Raw genomic sequence first — 27,169 nt, 5'->3', positions numbered from 1 at the left:
CCAACATAAACGTTGAGCATGTTCGGGAAGGAGATATTTTGGCCATGCAAGGAGAGGCCATGACTACACAAGCAGCTTGAAAGACTGCATTCCAAGTCTTGGTGGTTGTCAACAATGGCAGAAATATAGCAGCGGAAACGTTTTCGTGGATGACGGAGAGGAAGTGGAGATGGGATGGAGAGGGTGGGAAATGGAGTTTAGGGAGATTTTATGGTGGAATAGTAGGGGAATCAGTAAACTATATACGAAGTATCGGCTAGTTCACAAGTTTTAAATAGATATTTTGCTTTTAAGCCAAAAGTTGATCATAGATCGATAAAATAACTTTCATAAGTGTTGGAAACTCTATGGAAACTCAATTATAAAGAAACTTCTTTTTTTTATGAAAAGAAAAAGGACTTATATGATACAATATCATTGTTCTGACCCACTTAAACCCGAATTCTATAGCATGGGACCACCAAAGTTGCTTGGGGCTATCCACGTGGGCACAGCATTTTAAACTGAAGTGTCATGACTCAAACCATAACACTTAAACTCGCAAGGGTGATGGTTCAAGGGTCTTCTACCTCTCCTACCATCAGGCTGCCACCCTTCGGTGGTCAATTATAAAGAAGCTTCAAAGAGAATGAGTATCAGCCGCACATGATTATCCCAATTTTTTGGAGCTGAAATAGCTAGACAAACTCTAAAGAACACTTGATTATCTTAACTATCTGAAAATGCGTTCGTTGGGAAAATTCACTATTACAATAATTTCCACGTGTTAATTGAACAATCTGTTGTGCGTTTAGTAAATTTTATTATTAATTGAACAATCTGTTGAGCGTTTGGTAAATTTTATTATCTATGTTGTTTAAGTTAACACTGAGCATTTGGTCAAAATGGTTATAGAACCAAATAATGAGCCTCTTTTATCTTTCTTGAAGAAAGTTTGGTTTAAAACATGTTCGAGGCAATTAAAAAAACCAGCATTACAAGCATGCATACACCTAAATTCCTAAAATTGGAGTCCTACATGGATTGGTTTTAGAAATTAAATCGAGAATTGTCAGATATTACTTCCATTAAAAAAATCAAAACAAAAGGAACATTAGTAGTGATAATATCTCACACAGCATCTACAGTAAAAAAAAAAATTCTTCTTTTTCACAATTATTATGCATGTGCAATTCATGAATTAATACTGTGAACGTCACTGATGATTTCTTTTATTGACGTGAGTTCACAAAACTAACATTTTGAACCCTTCACAATTACCAGAGATGTCTTGTCTGCCTGCAATAGATGGTAATGGTATCTATGTTTGAATTGCAAGTCTTTAACATTTTTTGCAAAGTTATCGATTATATATTTTTATATGTAATTTCTAGAAATAGAAAAATATCAGAACACATCTATTTGAGTTTTGTGGAAATATAAATCTGAATCATGGACGTATTTAAAATGATCCAGCTCACTCTCTAGGGGGGATTCTTTTGGGGGAATGGGTTGAAGCATTGCACACATTTTCTTGCACAGTTGATTATTTCCAATACGTGCAGACAAGTAGCAGAAAAGCCCTAAGACAAGCAACAAGAAACTCTCAAAAATTAAAGCATTTCATTCATATACCCATGAATATCACCCAAAGCCAGCTCCTTTCTCCCCCATGACTTGAGCAGGGCTGCCTCGGCCCAATTCACTCCCAATTGCGGTTGCTCAACCACCTTACAGTTCAATTTACTAATTAGTGTGAACGACAATATTTACAGACTAGATAACACATAGATGTAAAAATGGGAGAAGGGAAAAATCTAATCAAAGATTTGAGAACGCATTTGTAAGCTAAGCACGTAAAGTTACGAAGATATAACTCAACCCCTGGAACAGAAAAGAGGCAACGCCAATTTCTTGTTCACTAACTCAAACAAATCAATATGTCCCATCTAAACCCAAAACTACAATCAGGGGAACAAAACATCATGGTGCTATCATTACAAACTGTATATCAAGTGTGACTGGTACAAAAATTCTGCTTACAAGTCCCTTCTTGCCGCAACATTTGAATGTGACTGTTTTATACATCTACCTTAAAGCAATTGAAACCTGGAAAAAACTCTTAATCAGTAAACAAATTTTCTTACGATGTTGGCCAAGAATATAAGTCGTAGCACAGCCATTGCAAGATCAATTACTTTCAAGTGTACAACCAAACAAACAAGCCAAATTGAGTTTCCTTCACATTCCTTCATGTTTCATCATTCTTGTTAGTGAAATAAACATAACTATATAGTACGAAGGAACACAATGACCAAGTACAGAGATACAACACCAAAAAGCAAAAAGAAAACCTTGCAGAACTAAGAGTTGCAAAAATTATGACCAAGTACTCAAATATTCTCAAATTTGTGGCCATTCCTTCCCTTACAAAGGCCATGTGAAGCACAAAAGCCTTTTTAGACAAACCAAGCCCCCCAAATCAAAGACAACCGTGGAACAAAATTCCATAACTACCACCCCAAAGGTCTCTCCATCATCTTTTAGACGTGCAATAATAACTAGTAAACACTGTTCCCTTTTAATTTGACTCTAATATAAGAAATTATGCTTCAAGCAATCAACTAGCAGGCCATGAACCCACGACTTTACCCACTATCTTGAATTCAAGATCATCTTGGTAAAGTTAATACATAAATGAAGTCTGCCCTCCATGCTGCGTTAATTGATAACCACAACAAAAGGCATGAGTGGTTAATTTTATTTCAATGTTGGGTGGATATTCTTACTACAACAATTATCAATTGACTGAAAAATCTCATGATTCAAGTAATGTTTGACATCATGGAAACATTTGAACAAAAGAAAATGTTGTGAAATTCATGCAAAACAATAGAAGGCAAGCAAGACAATGTACAAATTAACTTGGTTTGGCAAACTCTTTGCCTATTATTGATACATAGAAAGATGTATATGCAATCTTTTCAATAAAAGAATTTTGCAAAATAATGTGATTTATGTAAAGGTTGCTCTTTGAATAGAAAAAATATATAGTAATAATACATGAGAATCAGTCCTCAAACGCAAATTTGACTAGAAACATGCATTGCATGTTTAGGATTAAGATAATTCTACCCATATTAGATATCAAATTAAAACAATTACAATAAATGATTACAACTAAACTACTTTTATAAAGAAAAAAGTATATTTTTTAAGCCATAACATAATGTTATATATTTTACTGTAATGAAATTAGAGTTTCAATTTACAACCTTCATAATTTAATGTATCATTATGGTTGCAATATTTGCGTACAGAAGTCACCTAATGCAGCATCTAATTATCAATTTTTTAGAGCAAATTCAGAACACGTTTTCAAATCATAGTTGTATTAGAAACATGAAGCTCTTAACTACCATAATCAACAGAAGAACATAATCAACAGGCACTGAAACATCTATTTAAGTAGAGCTGGTGAGTGACATGTTATTAATACTGTTAAACATATTTGGTTTATAGAGAGAGGGGAGAAGGGGGGGGGGGGGGGGGGGGGGGGAGACAATCTATCATACAAATTTTATCTAATCCTTTCAAGCTTACAAGGAATAAACTCACAAACTAATTAGTGCTTAAGGTCAATATATGACTAAAATATTTTCTCTCATGCACTAAACATTGTAAACAAAAATCCACATAAAATTCAAGATTTTTAGCTTTCTATGAACAATTTGCAAGAATAAACACTCATAAAGTACAACAAAACTTGCAAGATCCAAACTTTAATGGCCTATTTGGATTGAGGGGGGAGGGAGGGGGAGTAGAATAGAGTTGGCTGAAAATAGGCTAATTTTGGGTCAATTTTACTCTACTCTACTCCCCCTCCCTCCCCCTCAATCCAAACGGACCATAAATTTCATTTTTCTGTATACTTTATTTTCTTTCCATTACACATTTATATCCATGAAAAAAAATAAATGCCTGCAACAGAGACATTGCTTGAAAATCTAAAAAGTATAAATGTGTTCCTCACCTTATTACCTCAAAATTGTACAAGGCAAACACGAAGTCGTATAATTGGTTCCGACATCCTCAAAAGCTTCACTGAAATCTGGTAGCCTTCACCAGAGAAGTAATCAATTTCCTACTTTACAATAAAATCTATTAACCAGCTTTGGTCCCGAATCTTTGCTCCAAGAATTCATCTAATTGCCCCCAGTTTGGAGTACTAGATCTACTCAAATCATCAGAAGGCAATGATCGGATACATCCAAGAATGTGCTTAACATCTCGATACAGCCTGGTGCATAAGATACGAAAAACTATTTATATCTCATGGAAAAACATAAACAGAATCGTATTCAATGTCCACATAAAACCTAAAAAGTAGTACCTATCCTTTGCTTGTGGAGTGCTGATCTCTAAGCGTGAAAATGCTTCTGAAACTTGTGAATGAACAATAATAACCACTTGCCTGAATATAAAATAAAACATAAGTAGCAGGAATTATTTTTCAATTTGAGCAAAGTAATCCTTTTTCTCTTCGTTCTTCGTCACATAGATTTAACAATCAATTATGTTTCCCTAAGGGGCCCTATGGATCGCATAATCCTGACAACATTCCCATGCCTTCCAGGGAATTGTGTCAGCTTCCCTCATTTGGTTCCCCATTTAAACTTGATATTCCAAGAATCACATTCCCGAAGGCAAAATATTCCTATGTTTCATGAGAATCAGATTAAAGCTTTGAATGACAGTAATCTAAGATCCCACGTTATGTGGATACAGAGAGTCATTCTCATAGACAATATTTATTCTCATAAATACATAGTTTTGGAAGTTTCATTTTTTAAGTAAAGCATATGGGATAACTAAAATCTTATCCTAAAAAAGGAGATAAGGGATAGTTAAAAAGCAGGACATCTTTTCTATTAGCTCTACTTAAGATGGTGTCCAAATTTCTGAGCAAAATACAGGGCATTTGGTAAACACGTTTAATCCCTCCTCCATTGAACATCTCTGAAGATTCTTATAGTATGAATTTTTTTTTTTTTTAAATCCTATTTCATTCCAAACATGGCACAATGATTTGAAATATATAATTTAAAAGTTAAGAGAATTTGACAAGCAATCTAACAGTCCATTGAACTTATCAAAAAAAAAAAAAACAGTCCATTGAACTGCAAGTGATTTCCTTTTAATTATTCTTGGTAACAATCCATCACAGCAAAAAAAAAAAAAAAAGGAAAAAGAGAGAGAGCAGAAATCCTAACGTTGTCATTTAATGATCATTTCAATAATATATTCAAACACTTATTTCTGTGTAATAAATGCATTTCCAAGAAAATAATTGGCCAATCATTCCAATCATTTTACTGAGATTTCATAAATTGAATGCATACTATAGATGAGCCTTACCTGAAAATTTCTTGAACATCTACATCATGTAAAATCCGAGATAAAACGCGTTGAAGGAATCCAATTTCCTGGAAATGATAAGAAGAGATAATCAGAGCCAATCATTTCACTAAAATTTAGATCAAGCTAAATACTTCATGAAAACCACAGGGATTCAAAATAAAAAGGAGGGGTACTGCTCAAATATATATTGAAACCAACCCTCTCAGGTATTTGGTACATTGTTTCAAGCTAAATGCTTTAGGGAAGCTCAGATATTTGGTACATTGTTTCACAGAAGTGAAACCCTCTAAGGTAGAAATCTAGATGGGCTAAAAAACGCAACTCAGCAAAAGGATTTTGAATCAACACTTCCCAATTAAGCAATTCGGTTGTGGGTTGGATCCACAACTGGATAACACAATTGCATCCATCCTTTAGAGACCAATAAAACTGGGCTGCCTAATTTGCAATGTATTTTCACAGGATTCAAAACAGCTACAATTAGCACATACTCTATTTATAGGAGCTGGGTGCAAAATTCTGACTCTAAATACCATACTCCTATGAGCCTGGATACGCCAACACGACATTCCATAAACTAGACCCTCCCTCTCTTAAATGTATTAACTGGGTACTTGCATATACAGATTGGATATAAGTGTTATTCCCCAACACTTCCATGCAGGTTTGTTAGTGACCATGTCACCTTCCTTGAAACCACATCATATTATTCCTCCTTGTCCTTTGGGAGTGATAGTCCCCTTCCATGTCTTCCTTTATTGCTATCAATCTCTTCTTGTTCTAATCTTGATAGCCCTCATTTTGTTACCACTCCCGCAAAACTTTATAGGTATACCATCATAGACAACCGCCTACCACTGCACCTTCTTCCTAGACTGGAGATTCCATTCTTGACTGCAAAACCTTTACAAGTATACCCTTGACTATGTATAGTAACAATCAGGAAACAACCCATATTGCTTCGATTCCTTTATTTCATGACAGGACTAGGCATTTAGAGGTGGATTGACATCTTGTTCAGGAAAAGGTAGAAGCAGAGTAATGGCTACCCTATATGTTTCAATAGGAGCTCACTTCCGAATATGTTTTGCAAACCCTTATGTAGAACTAAATTTGATTTGCTATGTAACAAGCAGGGATTATATGTTATATATTTGCTAGGTTGAGGGGGAGTGTTGTTAGTATTTACATGTTAGGGGTAAATTTGTTACAGTGCACTAAAGCATTTAGTATAAATACTAATTATGTGTAAGGGTAATTTACTTAACCCTATGCACACTTCCTGAGATTAAAGGTAACTTCTCTATCTTTTGTCCCCCTCTTTTCATAGACCAACCGTTGACAGGTGTTGACAACAATGGTAACTGTCAAATGCATAGCATTGCTTCCACACTAATTAAATTTTCATCTCATACTTTCATGTTAGGAATGATGAAGTGGTAAAAACAAGTAACTTTAGTATCTTGGGTATGTGTAAATGTGTATAGCCAAAAAGAACATGACCATATTGCTAAAAAAAATTTGTTTTCTTCAAAAATTCATACATATTTCTTTTTTCACTTCCTCTACAGCTAATAGAAAGTAAGCAGTATTTTTTCAAAATGTAAATAACAGAGTTGGAAATGCTGATGCTCAAGGTCAAGTAATAACTATTGTCCATGATCAATTCCCAATAGAGAAAGTTACCTTGGTAAGGGAACGAGCAAACTGACTGGGCTGTGCATCAGCATCTTCAGGTCTATTCCAGCCCTCAACAATTTGGGGCAAGCCACGCACATGAACTAATAACCTTTCTCTCATTATCTGAACAAGCTTTGTATGTATTTCATCTCGGTGAACCTTAAAATCTTGAGCCACTCGGTCAATCTCCGACAGCAATAATTCTTTTTGTGTCTCAGGTACTTTCAGAAAAAGAATTCTCCTGATATCTTAGTCCACACAAAAAAAGGGTCATAAATTACCCAAGAAAATTTTGTCACTACAGTGTACACAAAATGAAATTTTCACTAACTACACATTTCTCAATTTCCAACTCATGTAGAAAAAAAGGCCCAACAACAAACAAATTCTTATTTCAATGCAAAATTATATAAAGATACATCAAAACATCATCATCAAATATGGCACATTTGGCATACAAACAAAGGGCACATGATTCTTAAAAGAAAAAAAAGAAGAAGAGATAGGAATGCCAAACAAACTAAGCAAATTGTTCCAAGTATATCAAACTTTATCTTGATTCACTTGACATATAACTCAAATTACATTTTGCAAAAGCTAATATCTTATGTAAACATGCTTATATGTCTCATTGATGAACTTTTAATGACGTTAATGACAGCAATCTAGAAAGGATGAAAATTATTGGATTCATAAGATCTTTGCCAAGTAATTTGAACCAAAAGATGGGGTTATCAGCACTGCATAGATAAGATGTAACCTAATGGTGGCTTTCTTGATCTCTATGTCATCAGTTCTTTGAATTGAATCTCTAATGTGATCCCATACCCAAGGATTAATATGGAAACACACAAGATATCATTGCTTCAAAGAAGACACAGAAATTGGACACATTTCATTCTCATGAATTGGTATGCCTAGTTGTTCACAATGTGATGCTGATGCCCTTTCTATGTCCTCTTTTTTTCTTTCAGCAAATGATTTTTTTTTTCTAGGAAATTGGGAGGGGGTGCTTGAACCCCAGACACCAGGCATCATAGAGGGTACCTGTGCCATTGGCCCAACAACTAAAACCCTTCTTTTACCAAAACAACATGTGGGTAGACATTCTCTCCCAAATCCCTGCATGATGCATGAGAATTTAAGCCCAATGAACAAAAAAAAAATCCATTAGTCCATTGTGTTTTATTTCTCTATTTTATGATTTATTTATAATTAGTCTTTAGTATTTTAAAAAGTCAAGTGATTAACACTAGAATTCTAACGAAATTGGACAGTTAGGTTTTAATTGTTAAACATAAGATGAAGGACTAGCATTCTAGGGTTATTAAAGGCTATTATTAATAGCATTATTTGAGTTATTGTAGGCAGCCTTTTCTTATCTATTTCATGAAATATCATAATTGAATATTCCTTGAGCTCATTGAGTCTAAAAATTGATATTTGACTGTTCTAACTTCAATCCTATTATCCTTTTCTTTGACTTAATCATGTTTCTTGCTGGAATTTCTTCCTAAACCCTTATAGACTAGACCTAAGTTCTAACCACATCACTCCTAAAAGCCAATTATATCTTATTATGTACAAATGGTTATATTCACAGATATATGCAGAGTTAAATATGAAATATAACAACCTCAGAGGGCTTATAGAACCTAAAAGTAATCATACTGAAAGTTGTCTGTGTTACATAATTTTTCGTCCAATAGTAATATTCAATTCATAAGCCTACTTAAAAAAATAAATAAAATAAAATAAAGAGATTCAATTAAGCAAAAAAAATATGAAAACTATAGATCCACAATGTTTCCATGAAAAGTGTCATGTTATTTTTTCTCCCTCTTTCCCTCAGCACCATCACAAAAAACAAATGAAGAGAACAAGAATATTTAGAAACCATTTTTTATATAAGCATTTTCAAAACAAAATTAGACAAAAATTAAACAAAAATGGAAAGGAAGCAGCATAGAGTTCAAAAAGGGCGCACTGATATAGAAACAATTTGTCAATAGATTCACAAAGGTAGAAGAATTTTAATTTAGTATCACCTACCAGGGATAATAGCATATATAAAACTGATCACTTGACTTGCCAGGGCCAAGTGTTTAGAAGTGATAGACTTCAAACCGGACACCTGCAACATCATTTCAACTCAATTAAAAAGTTACAACAATGACCACCCTCTAAATGTGGTTCTCATTGAAACCATGATAAGTAAAAAGAACAGAAAAAAGAACTATACAATTAATAAATAAATAAAAAGGTCTAAAACAAGCAATAAGGGTTAAGTTAAAAAATCAAAACTTTTTTACTTCAAAAAAAAACCGGCAAATTTTTTAGTATATGTTTTAGGACTTTTGGCATTTACATGCCAGATAAATGCAAGTAAATCACCAAAAAATTTTCATAATTTTTAAAAATAAAATCACTACAAAGTTTTATTAAGAAGGAAGCTTCATAAGGAGAGCTGCCTAAAAATTATTGAAGACTCAAATGATCCATAAAATCAGCTAACGAATTACAAGAAAACCATCCTATTGGGGGATAGTGAGGGTCTTGGAGGTGACAGATGAGCGAGACCCTAATGTTGTACCATTGAAGTGATTGAGGATGCATGCTGAGGAAGGAAGTGAATAGCGGGCGCGTGCACACACACACAGAGTAAAGAACCAGTGAAAAAAAAAAAAAAAAAAAGGATTATGGTCTTTTTTATAATAAAAAATTAATATTATTGAATCAAACATTTAAGAAAAATAAATTTTTAGCCTTTTTAAGGCTCAATTACCAAAAAGAAATGCATGAAAGGGATTTCAACCATTTTCAGTATCAAAAATCCCTGAAAAAACAAAACTACATTGTTTTTGTGGCGACTAATAGCACAACTTAGACAACCAATGATAGAAGGACTACATTGAAGAAATGTCAAAGTTAAAGGACTGAATTGAATTTTGGGAAAAGTTAGAGGGTGAAATTTCTAAGTTAACCAAAACAAAAAGAGCATAACCCTAGTACACTGAAAGATTTTCAGTTACGTATTCTAAACCCTTTAGAGTTTCTGTACATGAATTTCTATGAAAAATAGTTGTGAACATACAGATCAGCTGATTAGAGAAAATAATTAGTACCTGCATAGCACCAGCACCAAGAACAAGCTGACAAGTCCTTGTATTGAAAAATTTAAGAATTTCGACAACTCGTTGAACAACTTCTGAAGACCGTAATGGCAAAAAGTTGCCCATATCAATGTACTCTGACAACATCTTCAGTAATATTAAGCCACTGAAAAAAAAAAAAACAAAACAAAACAAAACAAAAAACAAAAAAGGGAAGATCACTGATAATGTATAAGTTTATATGTGAAAATAATATGACACAATGAGAATCTCAAATCTCAATACAATAAATCAATAAACAATGTCACAGGAAGTGAAGTATCATAAAATACAGAGCAAAGCAAACAGCTTGCTCAGAGTACAGGTGAATAACTCCATAAAATGACCAATAGATGCCAAAAGCTTAACATGAACTAGAAGTATCAACTGCACCAGAGTGCTTTTTACAAAGCCAAGAAGGAAAAAGATGAGAATAAACAAGAAATAAAAATAAAAATAAAACAAGATAACTAACCAGTTTACCATGTGATAACCAACACCTTTGTACGAAAGGGTTTGAGATGTAGATTTTCCATGCTCCTTCATTTTACTATCGTTACTATGAGCCAAAGAAGCTTTATTTTTATCAGCAGCCTCAGCCAAGGGAGTAGGCTTCCCTTGTGCAGTATCTTCTACAAGAGAGCCATCATTGAATGCAATCACTTCACCATGGTTTGTTTCCACATTATTTTGAACATGATCAAGGTTCTCAGAAATCAATGCTTCAGAACTACAAAGTGAAATGACGATGGCCTGAAATTCGTCAGGAACATCTACTTCCACCCACGTTTCTTGGTCAAGCACCGCCCTTATTTTTGCCATCTAAATAACCAACAAAAAAAATAGCCTGGTATCAGCATACATATATAGGTTCAGAAAAGATTTAATGAAAAAATTATTGAAACTAACTCGAGAGTCATGCTGGAAGTCAAGAAAGGCTTTGGCCTGAGAGTTCAGTGTTCCCCGTATGCTGAATCCCCTCCTTCCACCAATCTGTTTATGTTAGAACAAAATAGCATCATAAATACAGACAGAATTTGTATCCTTCAAGTTTGAAATACTAAGATGAGAACAGAATAGCATCATACATACAGACAGAATTTTTATCCTTCAAGTTTAAAATACTAAGATGAAAATGAATACCTTTTCTGTAGCAGTTATAAACTCCTGTGTGATGTTGTATATGCATAAAAACTCCTGCAATCTCAACCTAGGATGAAGAAGAGCACGGACCCCTAGGAGCTTAGCCCATCTTCCGTGAGCAGCATCACAAGCTGCAACAACAGCTTCTGTGTTTTCTCGCAATACATCAGTGCTGTTTGATGACCAATTTTTTAAGAATGTTACATTTATGCAGCAAAGCTTTTAGTACAAGGTTGTGGAATCCAACAGATGAAAACTGCAACGTTAATAAATAGGCCACCGATGATAAATTCATAAATAATAAACAATTTAAACTGGAAGTTCTGAGAGGGTTTCGCGAAAGATTTGGGAACTTGGATCAAAGCCTATCTTGCAATTTCTATTTAAGCAAATGCTGCAACGATAAAGTAAAGGGCCATGATGGCCCTGACAAACTTGACTTGGAAGGGATAGATTGGTTGCCACGACTGCCCTGGTAGTGGGTGATACCATGATGTGACAACAATGTTTACTTCATACCCTTAACAAAAGCTAGCTTGCTAGAAATGAGAAGTACATTGGAATGTACTTGCAAAAATGCATTGGGATGCAAAAAAAAAAAAAAAAAAAAAAAAAAAAAAAAAACCCAAGGCAACAGGTTGTGATCTTTTAGGATAAATAGTGAGCGTTTCACATAAACTGTGATCAGTCTAGTCAAGGGCAAAAGACAACCTTAAGGCACCAACTCCTTGCATTGCTTGAGGGGTGAGGCACCAAAAAAGAGCTTAACCTAGTGAAACAAGGCCACAAACTCTAAATATAGCTATTATACAAATTATGAACTCAAGTGAAATATATCTAATGCTAACTAAGCATGGTTTAAAATCTTCAAACTAGTAGAAGGTTCTATTAATTTATCTTATAATAGACTTTGACCACAGCTTATTTCAATAAAATAAAAATAAATAAACAAACAAACAAACAGAGAACTATCAAATGAAAAGATTATATTATTGAAATTTTTCCAAATTTTAAGTTGCCCCTGTTTTTTGGGTGAACTATATTGAGACACTTGCCTCAAGTGGCTTACAATTTGTTTGAGGCACTTGGGCATTCGCCTAGGCTCCAAAAGTGAGCAACTGAATGAAGGCACAGAGGGCCCTTACCTCAACCGCGCACCTAGGCAAGTGCCCGGCACATCACTGACCACACTGAGTGTGATCCTCTTCAACCATCTATCTCATACCTTCACATAATGGAATTGAGGACACAACTCAGTTCCCAAAAAATTGCATAGGTAATTCCTATAGCATTTTGTTTGGCTTGTAACATATTAAATTAAAAAATATAAATAAATAAATAAAATCCACATGCAACATTGTCATTGACCATATACCTCACAAAAAGGGTTGTTTCAAGTAGGGCTGTCTAGTGGGCCAAGGACCCGACCAAATTGACTGAATCCAACCAAACCAAAGCCCAGCGGGCAGATCCAAATAGCCTGGTTGGTCACATACGGGTCATCTTCCTTTGAGAACCAAATTTTCGGTTCAGGTGGCGGGTTAAAGGATTAGAGACCCGCATAAACCAAACCGACCAAAATATAGTGAAATCTGTTTTAAATTTCTCTCTCCCCCACGTGTCTTCCTCTCATTGTTAGAAAATCTACCACCTTATCTTCAAAATTTATTTTTTTATTCAGCCCTCATCACTTTTTAGGCAAAGTGATAAGGTTAAGATTCTTATCCCCACATGTCTTCCTCTCCTTGATAGAAAATCTACCACCTATCTTCTAAAAAAAAAAATTTTTCATCTCTCATTAGTTTCTACGAAGTTGTATAAAGTTGTCTTGTCTTGCACTCTTACTGAGACTAGTCTGAAAACATATCTTGTCATGCACTATTATTTTGAGTTTACATGCAAAATCAAAAACAACTACTCAAATTCAAGTTCAAATTTTCGGATCTCTCTCTCTCACTCTCTTTAGTTTTTATTCACTTAAAACTCAAAGATTTAGAGTTATTGATTTGATTTGTTTGGTCATAAATTTGAGTTTTCACTTATCAAACTCGAAACATTAACTTAAAAAACTGAAACCCAAACTTTAAAAAACTTAACACTTTTTTATTTTGTTTATCTAATTTGTATTTTATTGATTATTTGTTTGATTCATTTTATTGATAATTTGTTTAATTCATTTTTTTGCCTAATCTGTAGCCAAGACCCCCCAAATGGACGATTCCAACCCACTCAACCAGCCGGGTCCAACCCGTTTGTTCGGTCTAGTATGGGTCCAATTCTCAATCACCCGACTCAATCGGGTCGAGTACGGGTCAGCTCCAAACCCAATCCGACCTGACCGTGGACAACCCTAGTTTCAAGTAATTTAATTTCTTTTAGGCTAGGAAGAGTTTTTCTTGACAGAAAACACTTGAACATCAAACGCAACTTAATATGACTACAACACATTGCCAATACTATTATACTTTCATATGCCCAATAATGTGTGAGTCTGACCAGAAAAAAAAGTAATAACAAAATTTCTTAGTAAAAAAATTTGTTTTATACAATAAAATAAGCACGTCTAAGCACACCAAGTTCCCAAAAACATAAAAATGAATTCAAGAACAATCAAGCATTAGTTCCAAAATATTGGGGTCCACTATGAATTCCCCAAAGACTGACTATGCCGGCCATGTGAATTCATTTTTGCCATTCTATCCTATCTGAAGTCATACTATCCATCACCTCCTTAATTTACATGTGCCACATGATTTTTGGGGGCAAATATGGGGGTTTTGCCATACTACATAACCCCCACTCCACCACGCTAACCTCCTTCAAATCTTAAAAATGGTATTTAAGAAAAATTGAGCAACATTATGAAACAGTAACAACCAAGGAACAAGGAGTTCACCTGAAATTTATTGACATATTTGAGGGACTTATGGCATCATTTGCTTTTCCCTGAAATGAAGAAAACCTGGCAGCTCTCTGAGATGAAAATGGCAGAAGTGAACCACCTTGATCATCATGGTCCTCAGTTGTTTCTGCAGCTGCAGCACCAAGTGCAATTGCAGTAGCAACTGATTCAGCAGCGTAGTGACCATCAAGGTTCTTCATGATCCACTCAATTGCCTTTTTCACTTCAGCCGCCCGCACTACATGTGCCTGCATTCACTAGAAGAAAGAATCATATTACATCACACGAAGCTTGTAATCATTACCAGTGATCATGTGTAAATAAACAAAAACTACTACTTTTTCAATAAGAATTAGAAGAATCCTAAGAAAAACTTTTACGTATCCTTTCCTCTTTCTTCTTCTTTTTTTGAAATTACAAATTTGTCATTGTCAAGATATTACCAAAACAATCAGAACATAAGACCCATCGGGCTTCAAACTGGCATCCTATTCATAAATGGCAGTTTTGGATCTTTAAATGCTAACTCACTAGCACCTAACAATTGCACAATGGAGAAAGAAGAATATATTATGGCATTAAAAGAACTATCTTTCTAGTTACTGTTTCAAATGAAGGAATCACGGAGTTTGATTAGGGGGAAAACAAATTCATAAAATATAAGCTCTTATTTAAGGCCATCCATAGTGCCTCTTCATGCAGTCCATCAGACAAAACTTGAGGGTAGCAAAATTGTGGGTTAAGGTCAGTTTCTAGTCTGTGAACTAGAGCAAAAAATCAGTTCAAAAATTTTTCTTTTTCTGGTTTTGGTCAGGAACAATTTAACAACTTAAATGCATATGAAGTTTACAAGTGTAGTCATATGCACATTACCCGTACAATCTTGAAAATAGCACTCAAAAGTTGAACAAAGCTTTCAGATGACAGGCTCCTCAACTTGCTTGCAAGTGATGCACCTCCACCTGAGTCACCATACAAGTGCAAAAAGGTTGAAACAAACAGCACACAGGCACAAAAGCACAAAAGAAACTATTGTTTCTGTAAAGAAGAGTGGGCATAGATTTGATCATATAAAAAATGTTTATTATTGACTAATCATTCTATTAAGTGCCTCATTAGCGATATACATCACGGACTAATTACATAATAAACTTCTCACCATCTGCATCAACTGTTCGCTCTCCAGGGGAGAACTCTGACTCTGACCTGGCAAGAAGGACAGGAAGCAGCTCTGCAACTGCATTCTTAATAGCATTTTTCATATCAGCAGTAAGCGTGTCACGGTATATCCTCAACACAGAGGGAAGCTGAGCCTGTAATTAAGTGGTATACCATGAGATGTTTTACAGACTTAATCCAAGTCTAGCTCAACCACTTAAAAGTAGATATTAAATCCAAGGAAAAAATTGAAGATAACTGTGTTCAATGGATCAAGGTAGATGTATTAAATAACAATATAGTCACAACAGACTATAATACGATTACATGTAAAGTGTGTAGAACCAGTGGCTAAAAGCATAAACTAGCCAATTTATTACATGTAAAATTACTTGAAACACATATAAGAGTATGTGACATTACATTTAATCCAGATAATTGTGTTCATCAGAGATGCTTGAAACACGTATAAAAGTATATGACATTACATTTTACTTATCAAATAAAACACATAAAAGTAGGTTTTTGTCTCATGAATCGCTCAAATCAAAATTTTCAAAATTAAATTGCCAATCATCAATGGCAACATCATTTTGAATTTTTTATCCAAGGTTTGCAATAACCAAAGCCTCAAACTGGTAATCCTTTTACATATTAGATATGACGACTGCAGTAAATTTTTTTGATAGATAAGATAAACAAAATATGCAATAAAATTATATTAGAAAACTGTGCTACATTAATATACGAGAAGAAAAAAGGAATATATAAAAAAGAGATTCAAGTTAACATATAAAATATAAAAATTCCAAAAAATCCAATGAATATGAGAAAGAAAAACAACCCATTGCTGCAAAACTCTAAATTTTGAAAACATTAAGGGTTAACTACAGCTAACCAACTCTAGAGGCATTTCTATTATCCACCCTAGACTACAAAATTTTACAATCAACACTCTAACATGAGATTAATTTGCAATCAGCGGAATTTTTTTTTTATAAGTAAAAATATTTACTTTAATGGAAAATATTTTACAACAGTAAAGTTAAATTACACAGGCTACCCGTCCACCCCCCCCCCCCCCCCCACCCCCAAAAAAAAAACAAAACACTTATGCTTACTGAATCCAGGTAAAATAAGCACTGGGCTCCAACTCCTAATCTGGAGTTGGCATCACAAAGATTGGACTCCATCACACTACATCATTTACAACCTCCTTATAATCAGAAACTTTAGCATGTTTATTTACCATTAGAATAGCTCCAGGCATTAAGATGCTAAAGTTTTATCTAACTACCATACACCAAACCAAAATATACCTTCTACTGCAGTCACCGACCCAATTTATTGTACCTGGAAAAAGATTCCCAAACTATGCAATGCCAAAATTTTGTGATTTAAGATGCATAATGAAAATGTTCTATGGATAAATATAATTAACCAAAACACTTCACATTGTGAAAATCTTTCTTATCCACATTCTCCATCTTCTGTACATAATAATATCAAAGCAAAAAAATTTTAAAAAAAAAAAATATCAATTTCTAAATTACATTTTAATAATGTTATATACATCCTTTAAGACTATGGTATGTGGTAATTAATACAGCATCTTTCAAAACAAGCTTTGAGGAGACAAATTATTATTAATACAGCATCTTTATAATCCAAGAATGAAAACAAAACTTCTTGTAAAGAAAAGAATAGAAAACAATAATAAAAACCTTAATAGTCAGCCAGCATCAACATATAGGAAGCATTGATATGGATACAGGAGTCGTGGAATTATCAAGACTTAATTACAGCAAAAGGCATGCTTCAGGAGAGTCAGGTATCAATGTTACCCATTCACAGCTGATTCAACACTCTTAATTTATTATCAGATCAATAATATGGAGAACACAACAAATATGCCTAGTAATATAGTCATTTGTCTAAACACAATGGACAACTGCATAAATTACTCACAGTTCTGAGCAATCCAATTATGATTGGAAGAAGACAATCTCGAAAATTAGTGGTCTCTTCCTCATCCAAGTTAACCTGCTAATATGTCAACACAGTTATCAGTTCACAGATTGCATCCAAAATAAGTCCTGAAAATCACATATGAATATTCGAAGCAAAATTACTTATAAAAAAAATTTACATGGGAAGTTCTAAAACATGGGAGATACACACAAAAACTAGGAAACGAACACAAAAAACATGGTGCTCAACCAAACCAGTAACATCATCTTGTATTATATAAATAAAGGGTGAGCTTTAAGTTACACGCAGTGTTACACTGTCCGATGTTTAGATCACTGTCTTTATATACATATCCTTTTGTAATTCCTTAGACTCCTTTGCATTTGCTTCCATGTATATGAAGTAGTCTTTTCCAATAAAAATATTACATACTTATCAAAAACACTATGTAATATTACACCACTCCATAACTTCTCATTTAAAGAGTATTTTAACAAATCAATTGTTACATTACATTATCTTCCTATACCAACCATGCTTGCAAAATATCAAGATGACCAGAGATTGATAGCTATCTCATCATAAAATGTTTAATTTTCATGTTATTTTACTTTAAAATTATACACAAAACATGAGTTTGTGGCTCAAATAGTAATAGTTAAATTAACATGAAACATGGCATGCATATTAAGAGCAATGGTAGACAGAAACATGTATTAGGGGGCATTAAAAATCAAGGTAAGCTCTAAGCTGTAGATCTGCTAAAAATAATTATGGTGTTATGCTGAATCAATCATAAAACATTAGAAACATAAGTAAAGTTGGAGATGTTAAAAATTCACCCAAAAAAAAAAAAATACCACTATGTGGGTGATTGACAGTTCCACAGCTACCGGTAGAGCAAGATAGAACATTAATAGCCAAGTATGTCTTTGCATATGAAGATTAGCAATCAACGTAAAAATTTGGATGGAATCTTACTCTTTAAGTTAACTCCCTAACATAGTTCATTGTTAGAAAATATTTTTTTTTCATCATTAATGAGTGACTTTATTAAAAAATAAAGAAAAAAAAACAAATACAAGCCACATCCCAAGTACACAGGAAGTGTACTATAGAGAAGCAAAATGAGTCAACAGAAAGTGCACACATCTAAAAACTATACATCAACAGAAAGTGCACACATCTAAAAACTATACATTTGAAGAGAAAGACAGGTCACTCAAATTCGACATCCACTCATACAAAGTAGGCAAAAGAGGTCTTTTCAGCTCAACAATGGAAAGTTCCTCCCCCTCAAAGGTGCAATGGTTCTTTTTTTGAAGATGTTATATGAATGGACTTCAGCTTCTTCATTCTCTACCTCAAACTTGGTTATTTTTTGGATAAACATGAATTTTAGATAGCTGTTTGTAATTTTTTTTCTTTTTCTTTTTTTAGCTTTTCCTTTGTAACTTCCTGTGTACTATGGTTGTGCAACTATTACACTTTTTTTATTTATGAAACTATAATTTAAGAAAAAAATCATTTCAAATCATATTAGTAATAGAAAAGGGATATACTGCTCATTGATATGGTAGTGCCCTAAAGGGCACACAAGTAAAAATGCTTCCCAGGGCACTACTAATCACTAAACACTGAAGATTCCTTTACAGTAATGCAATAACAAAGACACGTTTTCTTTATTTAGTACAGACCAAAGCAGAAAGAAAAGTGACACACGAAACTTACATCATCATCTTTTCCATTAGTTGGAATGGAAGCCCTTGCTTTCACTTGTGACAAAATTACTACATCTGAATTTCCAGAATCTTGTATTGCAGCACGCATAAATTCTGCTGAAAGAATGCTACAAGAATAAAATTAATTTGTTACTATTGATCTACAAGTCGACGTTACATTTAAGGACAAACAACGCCTTTGGTCCTCGAACAATGGGGGCAATTTCAATTTCATCCTTATACATAATTGTGTCAATTCCAATCCTCAACTTTAAAAATCAAGTCAATTTTATAAACAATCAAGTCAACTTCAAAGGATAGAATTGACTTGATTTTAAAAATCACGGGACAAAATTGACTAGTTTTTTAAAGTAGGGACAAAATTGACACATTTAATAGTTGAGGGACATTGATTTTAAAAGTTGAAGGACAAAATTAACACAATAAAATGTGTTGGGACGAAATTGAAACTGTGGCAAATGTAGAATGACCAAAATTTTAGTTTAGCCTTCATTTTATTTTTATGTAATGAAATGATTAGTATTTATTTTGGTAGAAAATAAGCAATATATGTTATCAGTTGAATCAAAATTTCACAAAATAGAGAAATGGAAAAGGGCCATAACCACAATATAAACTATCAACAAAGGTCCAGTAAAAGGCAATATATAAAGACATGTATTTCATGAAATTATGGCAAGCACAAAACGGTGGAATTTAGGTAACATGATATACAAATAATGAATCAAAATATCAGTTTCTAGAAAAAAAAATAATTGCATGAACCAGCATACAACTGTCAACTGCCGCAGGCAATATCATTAAAAGCACATTTAGGCGCACTTAAAGCCCCATGGTCTAAGAACTTCACTTGGCCAAAGCCAAGCTCATTAATGAAGAGTGCCTCAAGTACACTTTTTTGGTTCTTTTTGAAAATCACAAAACATGCCTTAATTTCATGGTAATGCAAACAGTGGCACATCTTCCTTGTAGCAACCAATTTCACCATTTCCAAAAGCATGTACCTGTTAATGGACTCAATTGAAGCTGCTACATTATCTCGAAGGTGACGAAAACAGTGTAAACCTGTAAGCTCATCCCCATCCTATCAAACATAAAGAAAATCAGTAAGAAAAATGAAAATGGTAGTTGATAACTTTTTCCTACTTTCTAGGCTTATATGTGAAGATGCAAATAGCACTTAGATGCTAAAAAGCAAGTTATACTTGCAACAAATTGACTAGCCCTAATGCTTGGACAAGTGAAAAGATAAATGGAACTATTTTTCCTTTTCGCTCCGCTTAGCCCTATCCCCTCTAGCGGTATTTTAGTGATAGGTTCTATAAGAACTGGAAAATCCTATTTGGTTGAATACCCATATGTTCCAATATAGAACAACCACATCATAAGCCAGCAAAGTAAATAAAAGGAAAGAAGTCACGTAATATGAAATATTAACCACAACTAACCCTCAACCTCATGTGGATTAAAGAAGGCTTGAGAAAGAGCATGGCCTGACAAAATTGGAAATATACTTCAAGTTTGATTCTGAGGCTCCATGTTCAAGTTTAAATTTTATTCATGTTACCATGTTGATGATTTGGCATAATTGAGTATCTTTACAAATCTTGAATTAGTTGTGTTAGCAGCCCTTTATGCAATGCATAGTTAGCAGTTTTTGCTAGGTAAATTGGGGAAGAAGGCTGGTGGGGTTCAAACCCCAATGCCAAGCACCACAAGAGGTAATGGAACCAGTGGGATATCCTTTGAACCCCCAATGTTTTTTTTTTTTTTAATAGGTAATCAGAGAAATATTATTAATGAAAAAAGTAAGGAAAAATACAAGTTGTTCATGATGATGAAAAAAAAAACCCAACAACGAGGCCAATCATAACTCAGAGAGAGAGGAATAGTCAATAAAAACCCCAGCAACGAGACCCATCAAAAAGACTATGCCGCCAAAAAACATTTAACTCTTCCAACGTCTTCTCAGTGCCCTCAAAAGAGCGGCAAGTCCGTTCCAACCACTCAATCCACATCGAACAAACTGGAATCAAATTCCAAATATTCGAAGTATGATTCCCAAGCCATTGATGCCAGCAAAATGACAATCAGGCCTAAAGCATAAAAATCCAAAAGGTGTGTGTAGCAGGAAAATGAAGGAGTCTGGTGGGGTTCGAACCCCAGTACCAAGCACCACGAGAGGTAATGGAACTATTGGGATATCCTTAGAACCCCCAATGTTTTTTTTTTTTTTTTTTTTTTCGACAGGTAATCAAAGAAATATTATTAATGAAAAAAGCAAGGAAAAATACAAGTTGTTCATGATGATGAACAACAGGAAACGAAAAAAAAAAAAAAAAAAAAAAAAAAAACCCAAAAAAAAAAAAAAAAAAAAAGAAAAGAAATCAGGAAGTTATTCTAAGGGAAATCATAACTTAGAGAGAGAGGAACAGTTAGTAAAAACCCCAACAATGAGACCAATCAAAAAGACTACACTAGTAAAGAACATTTTTTTGATAAGTTATAAGTTTTATTAATATCAAAAAAGGACACCCTAGTACACGGAGTGTACAAGGGTCAACAATCAAGTACAAAAATTTCAAGAATCAAGGAAAGAGGTGAATGATTGGTTTTGCAAAGCAACCAACCAATCCAATAAAGTTTTAAAGAAAAATAACTTGAGGTCTGGTATGGATCTCTCGTTATCTTCGAAACACCTATTATTTTCCCTCCAAAGACACCACATTAAATAATGGGGGACAATTAACCATATATGACCATTTCAATGACGACCAAGCCTGCCTTGCCAGCAGACTAGGAGCCCCACAACAGAATGCGGCATAACCCAGCTTACTCCAAATAAACCCAAGACCATAGACCGCAAATCCATAGCAACTGGACAGTGAAGAAAGAGATGGTCCACTGATTCACCATTACACTTGCACATTTAACACCAATCCAATATCCAAACCTTCCTTTTTCGTAAATTGTCAATCGTAAAGCATTTCCCTAAAGCAGCAGCCCAAACAAAGAAAGCCACTCGAGAAGGGGTCTTTCACTTCCAAATACTTTTCCATGGAAAACCACTATCATTAGAGCCCACCAGAAGTAAATAATAATCGTTAACCATGAACCCCTTATTTTTATTTGGCTTCCAACACATCTTATCCTCACCAAACCCCCTTACTGAAGAGCCATATACGATATCCATGAAGCTCGACCCAGCCTCTAATTCCCAAGCATCAAAACCCCTAAAGAAACTTACATCCCAAAAAATGACCCCATTAGTGAACTTCATAAGCTCAGCTACACTTGCCTCCTCATCTCAGCAAAATCTAAACAATTCCGGATAGCTGGCTTCAAGAGATGTCTCCCCACACCAACGGTCATGCCAAAACTTCACCCTTGACCCGTCACCAATATCATAAAGAATATAATATGAAAAAGAAGGCCATCCCCGACTAATATTTTTCCACAAACCAACACCATATGGACCAAAAACAGATCTGGTACACCAGCCACCCAATACACATCCATATTTCACCCCTATCACTTGCCTCCAAATGGCATCCTTTTCAATCCCAAATCTCCATAGCCACTTCCCAAGCAAAGCTTCATTAAAAAGTCTTACCTTCCTTATCCCCAAGCCACCCGAAGAGAAAGGAGTACAAACATAAGCCCTTCGAACCAGGTGAAATTTAGGTTCATCACCTAGCCCACCCCATAAGAAATTCCGCTAAAGTTTCTCAATTCGATTAGCTACAGCAAGTATAGGGAATAAAGATAGATAATAAGTAGGTAAATTAGATAGAGTGCTTTTAATTAAAGTGACTCTACCTCCCTTAGATAAGTACAAACGTTTCCATCCCGCTAATCTCCTTTCCATCTTCTCCAATATCGGGTTCCATATTGTCTTATCCTTGAACTTAGCACCCAAAGGAAGACCCAAATATTTCATTGGAAGGGTGCCTTGCTTAAAGCCAAGGACATTCAACAATAACTCAAAATTATGCACCACTCCAACAGGAACCAATTCTGCATACGGAGAATCAAAATCTGATCTAGATTAGCATAAAAAAAAAATTAGAGTGACATCCGTAAAGAGAGGATGAGACACCACCAAAGAACATTTAACTCTTCCAACATCTTCTCAATGTCCTCAAAAGAGCGGCAAGTCCGTTCCAACCATACAATCCACATCAAACAACCTAGAATCAAATTTCAAATATTCGAAGTATGATTCCCAAGCCAGTGATGCCAGCAAAACGACAATCCTACCACCAAGCCTGGCATGACCCAATGAATGCCGAAGGCCTGAAGCATAAAAATCCATAAGGTGTGTATAACAGAAAAATGAATAAGTAAGTGGTCCACTGATTCCCCTTTACAACGACACAAACAAAACCGATTTGCCAAAGAACGACCCTAAGCATAAGATTATCCAAAGTAAGAATCCGACCATGAGCAATTGTCCACAAAAAGAAAGCCACTCGCTTAGGAACCTTATATTTCCAAACACGCTTCCAGGGGAACAAATAACTCTGAGCATCCTGAATCTCATGGTAGAAAGACTGGGTGTCAAACCTACCATTTCCTTTGAGACACCAACATAGAGTATCACTCCCTGTATCTCGAGGAATATGAGATTGAATAAACTCAAGAAGAGAATAAGATGCAGCTAGCTCTCAATCTTGAAAATCTCTATAAAATCTCAAATCCCAAACTCTAACATTTCCCCCATCCTGAAGCCACAAAACCTCAGAAATACAAGCTACCTTGTCAGCTGAACACACGTAGAGCTCAAGATAGAGGAATTTAAGGGTGTTATCACCAATCCACCTATCATGTCAAAAGCGGATACAAGTAACATCACCCACTACAAAAGATAGATGCTTAGAAAAGCTCCCACCCTTTAAAAATACTTCACCACAGACCACATCCATGAGCCCTCCTGCAAACTTTAGTACTCCACTCCCCTTGACCCTCTCCATATTTAGTGGAGATAACTCTTCGCCAGAGATGGGTAACTTCATGTCCATACCTCCACAGCCATTTCCCTAATAAGGCTTAATTAAAAGACACCACATTTCTTATCCCCAAACCACCCACCTCAATGGGTGAACACACCTTTTCCCAAGCCACCAAAAGGTATTTGAAACACCCCTTTGAAGACCCCCAAAGAAAATTCATCTGGATACTTTCCAATCTTGCAGCCACAGCTTTAGGAATAGTAAACAGAGATAAAAAGTACATTGGGAGGCTTGAGAGAGTACTCTTCAGTAATGTGAGCTTACCACCCTTAGATTAATAGGGACGCTTCCACCCTAACAATTTCTTCTCCAAAATAGGGTTCCAAATAGATGTTGTCTTAAACAAAGTTCCCAATGGCATCCCCAAACATTTCATAGGCAAACTGCCCACTCTACACCGAAGAATATTAGCCAAGACATTTAGGGTCAAAGTTTCTCTATAGTCACATTTAGGAGATGTCCACCACCACTCTTGCAATTTAATGGAGCTTTCTGTAGTGAACCAATGGACAATTTCCTGATGTAACCATCACCCTATAGACTAATGCCTAAAGGAATATAAGAGACCAAGATTATTTACTTCCTCACTCCTCTTCTTTTTCACATTGATTTCCGCAATGTCGTTTTCCCTATTAAGACTACACCTGGCCCTTGTGAAGAAATCATTTCAAACTTCAAACCCCACTTCAACAACTCCAATCACCCCCAATACAGTCCAGATATTCCTTTGATACAGATATTTAATTTCAGTGACATAGCTGCCCAAAGAAAATAGAGATTTTCCACCTATATTTGAACCACAAATGCCAAATTCACTCTTCCACCCCTAAGGACTAAGGCCAAAACAATTCCTATAGTCCATTTCTATCATTACATGACATGCAGTAGACAGCTCTAAATAACTTGGATTCCATCCTCCATCACTACCACATCCGGAAACCAGAATAAGAAGAACGCATGATTTAGGAAATAAAGATATTGTCAATGATTCACGTATAATCCTAATTCAACAGGGAGGAACATAACCCTTGGCAATTAGCAAATACACTGACTACGCTTCTAAAGTTCCTACACAGGCTACTGCTAAACAATTGACGTACTATACTAAATGATCACATCCTCATAATAAATTTTCAGCCCTCAAATCAGTCTGCTCCCTAACATGCCTCAATATCAGGAGCATCTAAAACCTTATGGACTCATTCACGAGAAAAATCATTACATCCTCAACAATGAGGATCATTAGAAAGCCCTTGAGAATTAATTGATATAGCTAATAGCCAAAAACCTCAAATAAAGTCAATGGTACAAAGATTACATTTCTGAGTCACAATTCTATTGAGTAACATGTCTAATATTAAAATCAATTGAACTCGCAATGAGAATGAGAAAGTAAAAAGAGGTAGACATTGGATCATTGCTAGAAGAATTGTAAATTTTGACAAATAAGAGGGAAAAAAAATAGGCTAAAATATTGTTTTTGTCTCTAAAGTTTGCATGAATTTCAATTTTCATCCCTAAACTCTAAAAGTCCTTTTTTGTTCCGTCCCTAAACTAGCGACAACATTACAATCTCTCCTCAATCTTTAAGATCTTTTTTCATCCCTAAACTATTGAAAAAGGTTCGTACTTAACTGTAGGAATGAAAAACGAACTTCATACAAACAAACTTTAGGGACGGAAATAATAATTTAGCCAAAAATAGAAAGAAAGATAAAAGATCCACTGACCACCAGATTCTGCAAATCATCAGTGATGTCCAATGCTCCAGCACAATCTCCAGATGCAACAAGCTATGTAACACACACAAACAAATCTATCACTTATAGCATATAATTCAAACAAAATGAGCTTCAAATTCATAATCTTAAGCATAAACGGCAGATTAAGTACCAATTTGAGAGCTGAGAGAGACTGTTTGACGTATAAAATGAGATTGAATTTATGGTGAAGAGCCAACAAGTTAGTCCTAGTAGCATTCAAGTGCTGAACTTGTCGAGCCGAATCGACCAGATCCACATCCAAAAGCCGAATCGTCTCCTTCAACTCCCGGATCCTCGAGCATCCTTCAACGATCTCGACATTCAAGTCTTGCAGCTGCCTCTGCGCCTCGAAGAACGAGTTGGACCGCAAGGAAATCTCCTTCACCAAGTGCAACTCCACCACGTCCAAATACTGCGTAAGCTTCTCCTGCAGGACCAGGTTTTCGGCCGCCGTCGAGAACGGACACGCCGCCCGGAACGTCGCGCCGTCCTCCAACGCGAAATCCTCCTTGAAGTAAAGCGCCGGAACCTCGCGCAAGCACGCGACGAGCGCTTCGCCGCCGTGGCCTTGAGAGTCCGAAGCCAAGGACTCCAAATCCTTGGTGGAGTGGTTCCGAATGTCCTCGAACCGGTTGTAGGTATCGGAGATTGAGCTGAAGTAGGTGGAGAAATCGGATCGGGTGAGCTCCGAAGAGGCCTTGGAGATTAGAGGCGCGAATTCGGGAGGAGCGAGAGACGAGGACGAAGAAGAATACCACCACCAATCAGATTTGGCGACGTGCGGGTTGTTGAGGATCGACGATAAGCTCTGGCTACTGGCAGCTGCGGCAGCATCGGAATTTGATTTGGTTAACGCGGTGGGAGATTCTCTGGAGATTGCTTCTTCGAATGTGTACCTTCCCGATTGACGGGAAGGCTGCGACTCCATGATCTTCTTCTTCTTCTCCTTCTTCAAGATCTTGTTAGAATGAGCATTTTACAGTGTGAGAGGTAAAGAGGGAGAGAGAGAGAGATTTGAAGTTGTTTAAAAGAATGCGATCGATTTTTTAGTGTGTGATGAGCATCTGGATTAGGAGTTTGAGTTTGAGTTTGAGTTTGAGTAGATGTGGATCTAATTGAAATTGTGATGAATTTTTTATTTTATTTGTTTCAGGGGTCGTTTCGTTTGGGACGGAAGTGGATGATGGGTGGATCCATCTGGTATTTTATTTTGCACAGTACGGTAGGAAATAAATAATGAAGACGA

At 35.4% G+C, this 27,169-nt stretch overlaps 1 protein-coding gene across 4 annotated transcripts; it reads right to left on the bottom strand.

Moving 5' to 3' along the window:
• Positions 1 to 1,773: 1,773 nt before the first annotated feature.
• LOC126726799 (vacuolar protein sorting-associated protein 54, chloroplastic) lies at positions 1,774 to 27,169 on the bottom strand. 4 transcript variants are annotated; one of them, XM_050432166.1, is made up of 18 exons: positions 26,054 to 27,162; positions 25,891 to 25,953; positions 20,153 to 20,232; positions 19,138 to 19,255; positions 17,404 to 17,481; positions 15,437 to 15,590; positions 15,151 to 15,239; positions 14,272 to 14,525; positions 11,376 to 11,547; positions 11,142 to 11,225; positions 10,708 to 11,054; positions 10,206 to 10,359; positions 9,133 to 9,214; positions 7,087 to 7,328; positions 5,398 to 5,465; positions 4,373 to 4,453; positions 4,021 to 4,279; positions 1,774 to 2,088 (listed from the first exon to the last, which is right to left on the bottom strand). In XM_050432166.1, the coding sequence occupies exons 1-17, from the start codon at positions 26,849 to 26,851 to the stop codon at positions 4,144 to 4,146; spliced, it is 3,000 nt and encodes a 999-aa protein (XP_050288123.1). In that variant the 5' UTR covers positions 26,852 to 27,162; the 3' UTR covers positions 1,774 to 2,088; positions 4,021 to 4,143. The 4 variants fall into 4 exon arrangements, with proteins under 4 accessions (XP_050288123.1, XP_050288122.1, XP_050288124.1 ...); XM_050432165.1 differs by having other exon boundaries at positions 4,013 to 4,279; positions 26,054 to 27,161; XM_050432167.1 differs by having other exon boundaries at positions 4,013 to 4,279; positions 17,404 to 17,478; positions 26,054 to 27,160.

This window comes from Quercus robur, chromosome 5 (genome assembly GCF_932294415.1).
Source record: "Quercus robur chromosome 5, dhQueRobu3.1, whole genome shotgun sequence".
Classification (NCBI taxonomy): Eukaryota; Viridiplantae; Streptophyta; class Magnoliopsida; order Fagales; family Fagaceae; genus Quercus; species Quercus robur.
The sequence above is the reverse complement of the archived record's forward strand: the minus strand, read 5'-3'. Positions and strand labels throughout refer to the sequence as shown.